Genomic DNA, 6,000 nt, shown 5'->3' on the forward strand with positions numbered 1-6,000 from the left:
AAGGCAAGAAGCATTGCCCTTACAGGATCCCCTTTTATCTTAGTTATTCAATCTAGTCTAAAAACATTTCTGTAGAATAAAATAAATAATGTGTTTGACATCTGCATGATAAATCATAGGCAGATACTTTCATACAACTAGCTCAGCTTAGGAAGTATTCTGGCAGCCAATGCACACTTGCAAAACAGCTCAAAAAGGGCCATAATCTTAGTTTAAAATGACTCTATGTTGAACCTTAGCCTAGAAAATATATTACATCCTTCTCATATCCTCTCCTACATTTTATCTGAATGATGGGAACAGAAAGCTGCATCAAGAATAAAGCTGTTTAAATTCTCAATGCACGCTCTTTTACTTTTATCCAAGCTTAGGATAAAACATGTTAAATGATTGACCAGCAGTCTTTTCAGCAAAAACTTGTGTAGGTACTGAGTAAACACATCACATGATTCTTACCATCGTTCTCCTCTACATAATAAAAATGTTGCTGTCCAGAGTATATTTATCAGCTGTTTTTCCACCTCCAGGGTACTGTGTGTACAACTAAATGACACACTTTCTTTTCCAAGAATTTCTGCTTTTATGGGTTATAACTGGGAACACTTATGGGTGCATCAGCGGGTTTTTGTTCGTAAAAATAATGATAATGCAGTTTTTCATATTTTGTATTTTAATACCCCTAAAAGGTCATTTTACAAAGTTCTCTTTAAAAAGCCTTGCTAACTATTAGCCCTCTAAACTACCCAACTTTCTGAAAAACCTGCTAAGTGAATTTGGCATATTCAAGATTTATTACAGCTTCACTCAGATTTCTCAGTCGAACAACACCTCTTCTGCTACACAAATTTTCCCTACTGAATTTCTTCTGTGGAATGAAGGACAGCAAGATAATGTTTTCTGATGGAGGCCATGCTGCAAGCTATAATTTTTTTGCATGAGTCAAATCAATGTTTCTGATTAGGAAAATGAATTGATTATATAATGACAATAACCAGGTGTTTCACAGCTAAGACACATTATTTTCATTTTTAATGGAACCAAGAAAACATTATGAGTTAAAATTACAGTAGTTTTTACCGTTTTAAAAATTACAGTAATTTTAAAAATAAGCAGAGTTGTGAGACTCTAAAGAAAATACCTGTAAAAGTCTGAAAGTTTATTTCTAGAAATGAAATAAAAATTTCTAAGTAGGCAACTCTTCTTATGTACCATACTTGTCTTAGAAATACCAAACTAATCCGTACTTTCACACACTGCCTTACACATCATTTGCCCAATTACAAGTTTGAGGTATTAATACAGGTGCGTAGAATTGTTGAACAAGAACAAAAACTCTGGTGAACAGGAAAGTGTCAAGGTTATAGCAACGTTCACAAGCACAAGTCATTCCTTTAACCTCCCAGTACTACTGAGATTTCAAAAACTTGAGGCAGGGAAATATTTAAACTTTTTTTAATAAAGCAAATCTTCCTACTTCATAGGCCCAAACATATTTCCAAAGTACATACTGCTAAGGATATGTATTGAAATCTTATAACCATTCTCCTATTCTGTTTCAAAGCATGATCTTTTATCGCAAAATACGTTTTTCGTTTCCAAAAAATATCAGTAGATCACACAGACATGCACTATACAAAAACAGTGTACCTTGTTAAGCTTGTCCCTGTCTTGCAAGTAGGCTGCTGCCTTTTTCTGCTCTTTGCTCACTTCTGAAACAAGCCTCATGATGGTTTCTCTGCTAGCTTTTGACTCCATCTCATGAACACTGATAGCTTCTTTGAGAGTAGTAATCTGCCCTTTTAACATTTTATTTTCTTTATGCATCTCAGTGAGCTGGAGAGAGAAACAAGTATTAATAAGCTTCTTATACCACTTCCTATTAAAAACTGTCTATACTCATTTCAACTGATGGCAGCACTCCACCATCCCAGTCCATCCTCACCACTGCCCATCATGACTAGATGCGGGGGATGGAGCACTGCCACCCAACACCCCATGGCGCCACTGCTCTTTCTCCACCCCTGTATGCTCCCCCTACTACCCACTTCTGGTCTCATGTGCCAGAGCAGGGGGGCGAGGCTAGCACTCCACGCTCCCGCCGCCTCCATGAAGCAGGACTGGGAGTGCGGGGGTGAGGCCAGCAGTGCCTCACACCCCCACTCTGTCCCCTCCATCCCCACCATCCCCACCATCATGGCAGTGCTCTGTTGTCCCAGTTTATCCCCGCCATCCCTCTCTGCCTTTAAGGACCAGGGCTGGGTGGGGCAGGGCAGCACCACTCCAGCCCCCCGCTCCAGCCCCTCAGTCCCCGCTGTCATGTTGGCATTCGGCCATGTGTGTCTGTCTGTGCAGAGCACTCAGATTAGTTGTTTCAGTCAGCACTGTGACTGGCTGCCAAGACAAGCAATCAGAGTGTGACTAAAGCATTACAGGCAGACAGACAGACTAAGGCTTTTATTATATTAGATAGATTATAGCAAACCTTAATGTGGGTTAGTCTATTAAACACACACAGACAGACATACACATGCTCAATAATATATCAAGTATCTGAAGGGCTGTTATCATTTCTGCTTGTCCACACTGTTGGTAAGGTAGGGCAAAAAATGAAGAGATCATACAACTATCTGTAGGTGGGAAACGGGGGTTTCCTGTACAATTTATGGCGGTCACGCCACTGGAATGGGAAACTAGCATAGGCCATGTTTGAAATATTATGTTTGAAATGTTCTCAGACATAAGTTTTTAAATTTGCCAATGCTGCTTTCTTGAGCATAAAAAATAGTAGGAACATCTGATAGACAAATAAGTTACTGGGTTGCTGTTCTGAACAACATAGTAATCTGGGAGGGCGGGTAGCCCAAGGAATATTTGAGATATATCACTGCCAGGGCACCAGGATAAGGAAGGGTAAAGAATACCCCATGATACTTCAGTAATATGGGCAGGGAAAACATGCTCCTTTCATTCTTCTGATAGAATGTTTCTTAGTTTAAGCAACTCCTATTCTATCTTTAATTCTAATCTTTATGGAGAAAAGTGAGAGACCCTACTAAGACAAAAAGAGTAGATATACTGTGCACTATACTTGGTAAAACTTCAAATTTAATGTTTTGTCATGAGAATAGGATTTAAAAAAAAAAATTCATAAGCTAGTATAAAAGAAATGGTTCAGTTATAGTTACTGCTCACCCTGTCTTAGTGACAGTTGGCTCATTAGTGACAGGAACTATTTTTTCCCCTATGAGAAAACACTGCAATTTGGGTACACTTTGATTAAGATGACATACTGTAAGAAACTTTTGTTATATACAGATAAAGGTTAAATTTAAGTATTTTTCTTTTCAATGGTTAAAGTCCAGAGCTCCTAAAATATTTGTTATAAATGTAAATAAGGTAGTATTTCAGTATTTCAGAAATTGGGATAGTATAGTCAGAGGCAACCCAAGCAGGGTGTGGGGCCTGGGGCAAATCAGCCCATGCGAGGCCCTGCCCCCTCTCCGATCCCAGACCTGAATAAGCTCAGCAGGGTGGGAGGGGGGATGTTGGCGAGCAGCTCAACACGGAGGCACCCTAACAGAGGCACCGCTCCACGCCACTGCTGCTCCACCTGGCTCCACAGGGCCCCCCAAAGCACGGGACCCAGGGCGGTCACACCACTTCGCCCTCCATAGGGACAGCCCTGAGTATAATGGAACTAACCAAAGAAAGCAAAACATGCATAATTAAAATAAGTTGGCTTTTCACACTACATAGCAGGCCTACAAAAGATTGGTTTTGTTTTCTTGAATGAGAATTCCACTGCCAAAAGTTTGAAAAAATCTAAAGAAACATATCAGTTTCATGCAGTGTTTTAAGAGAATGCTGTAGGATGAATGGTTATGGTTCAATTATGAATGGCAATAAATGTATCATACTACAGAATCAGAGTTGAGGTTGCTTTTCAGTGGCACCATGGAAATGTCCTTGTTTAATGGGATATGTACATGTACTGAGCATTAGAAACAATGCTAGAATTTTCTGTCACATTGGATAGATCTGTATCATGGCAACAGTATGCCCATTCTCACTTCTCAGGAGATAAGAAGCATCTCACCCTGGAAATTAGCCTATTACAACACCCTGAGAGGCGACCCCAGTATTGCACTGAAGATGAGGCTTGTCTGTATGCTCAAAAGCAACATAGAGCTAAGTTCATCTCCTCCCCTCCCCCACACCAGGGTGTCATTACTGGCTCATTTGGGGATTTTTTGTGGGAGCATCTAGACAGAATTTATTTGCCTGGCAGCAAGACTAATCAACCTGCTACCCTTGTGACTTCAATAGTTTATGATGTTTTAGACAAGCAGTCAATTACATGCCTTGCATGCTAAAATTTGAACCTAGCAACAATAATGATAATTGTAAGTTAATGTAATATTTACATACAGAAGGCTTGACTGAATTCAGTGAGAGCTGAGGGTTTTCAGTATCTGTTGAAAATTAGGCCAATGTTTGTAAAAACTGTTTTAAATGGTTTCCAACTTCAAAGTTTTGTTAAAGTTATTTAAAGTTCTTGAAGTTCTGTTGTATTTTTCCTATTACTATCAAAGAATACAGTGCTATTAAACTATCCTACAAATGGATTTGTATATTTTGAAACAAATAATTCAAAAGGCAACAAAGCCTTATTGTATAACTGTCCAGTAGAGCAACGCAATACAATTAAACATTTAAGTAAGTCTCTACAATAAGAAATATAACTGCATGTAAAAATATAACTGCACATAAACCAATAACTGCACATGAATACCTTGGAAATCACAAGTTCCTGTGGTTCTTCTTTTCCTCTGATGTCTATGTCCAAAACCCCAGAAAGATGTGCTAAGAATTCACCATTCTTCCTGCTGATCTCAGAAATTTGATTCTTGCTTTCTTCACATTCATCTATATATTTGCTGAAACAAATCCACATCAGGATGAACACACTCAGAAGCAATATTTTCTGTAGCAAAAGGTAATATCAACCTAAGCTTATTGCAGGTTTCTATGTATTCTACACAACCTTCATCAATTAAATTGCGATTTAATACATATACTATTTTTGTATTATACTTTCAACCTTTGATCTTGACTGGCATCTCAACAAAGTCCTCAACAAATGCAACCCCATCTCAGCACCAGACTTGATAGAACATGTTAACCAGACAACCAAACACTTACATCATTCCAGTAGGAAAAATCAAAAGCACAAGCTGCAAAAAGAAGCTGAAAATAACAACGCTGCGGAAGACAATCTAATTGTTATAGAAATGCTAAAAGCACTTGACATCAGCTTCCTAATGAAACTGACAGAGCCATTGTCAGAAAAACATGCTAGGGAGACTGCTGAGTGCAAGACCTGCAGAGCAGAACTCGTTGTAAAAAAACCCATATGCAATGTGCTACTAAACTGGGTGAAAAGGATGGAGTGGATGAAGGGGTTAGGAAAGACTAGGCTGGATTAGGCCAAAGAGAGACTGTGTAAACCAGATATTCAAACTGTTGACTATCACTAAAAAGATGCATAGAAGGGCAGGACAGGCTGTCAGGACCCAGTCCCAAACCCCTGACCCTAGGTAGTGAGCACCAGCTCAGCCCTCCACTAAGCCACAGCTTATGCAAGGAGACAGAACAACAGGAAAAAAGGCCCCACCAGAGAAAGACCTCCCCCTCACTGACCCCTAATTGGCCTGGGGCTCCTGTCCCCTGCTTGGGTCTTCCCATCTGTACAAGGCTTCCTGATTCCTGGGGAAGCTGTCTAGATCAGCATCTCTCAACCTGTGGGTTGTGATCCAAAAGTGGGTCACATGAATATATGAAAGGGTCACAAACAAACTTTAAAAAATGGATTCTCCTTTAAAAGAGAAAAACACGTCAAAACATGGCTTTTCCCTTGCAGGCTGACAGAGTTCCAGCCTGTAAGGGGCTGCTTGCTCCACCCCAACACACACAACCACCCCTTGCCCCACACATGGTGGG

General features: G+C 39.9%; 1 protein-coding gene across 2 annotated transcripts in view; it reads right to left on the reverse strand.

Moving 5' to 3' along the window:
- CCDC170 (coiled-coil domain containing 170) overlaps window positions 1-6,000 on the reverse strand; it is a 113,873-nt gene that overhangs the window by 68,924 nt on the left and 38,949 nt on the right. For both annotated transcript variants that reach the window (XM_019550070.1, XM_019550068.1), the window contains 2 exons: window positions 4,793-4,937; window positions 1,648-1,833 (listed from right to left, as the gene is read on the reverse strand). In XM_019550070.1, the coding sequence (XP_019405615.1) occupies window positions 1,648-1,833; window positions 4,793-4,937 (331 nt within the window). The remainder of the gene's footprint in view (window positions 1-1,647; window positions 1,834-4,792; window positions 4,938-6,000) is intronic.

The sequence above is a fragment of the Crocodylus porosus genome, unplaced genomic scaffold, assembly GCF_001723895.1.
Source record: "Crocodylus porosus isolate Cpor-Errol unplaced genomic scaffold, CroPor_comp1, whole genome shotgun sequence".
NCBI lineage: Eukaryota > Metazoa > Chordata > Crocodylia > Crocodylidae > Crocodylus > Crocodylus porosus.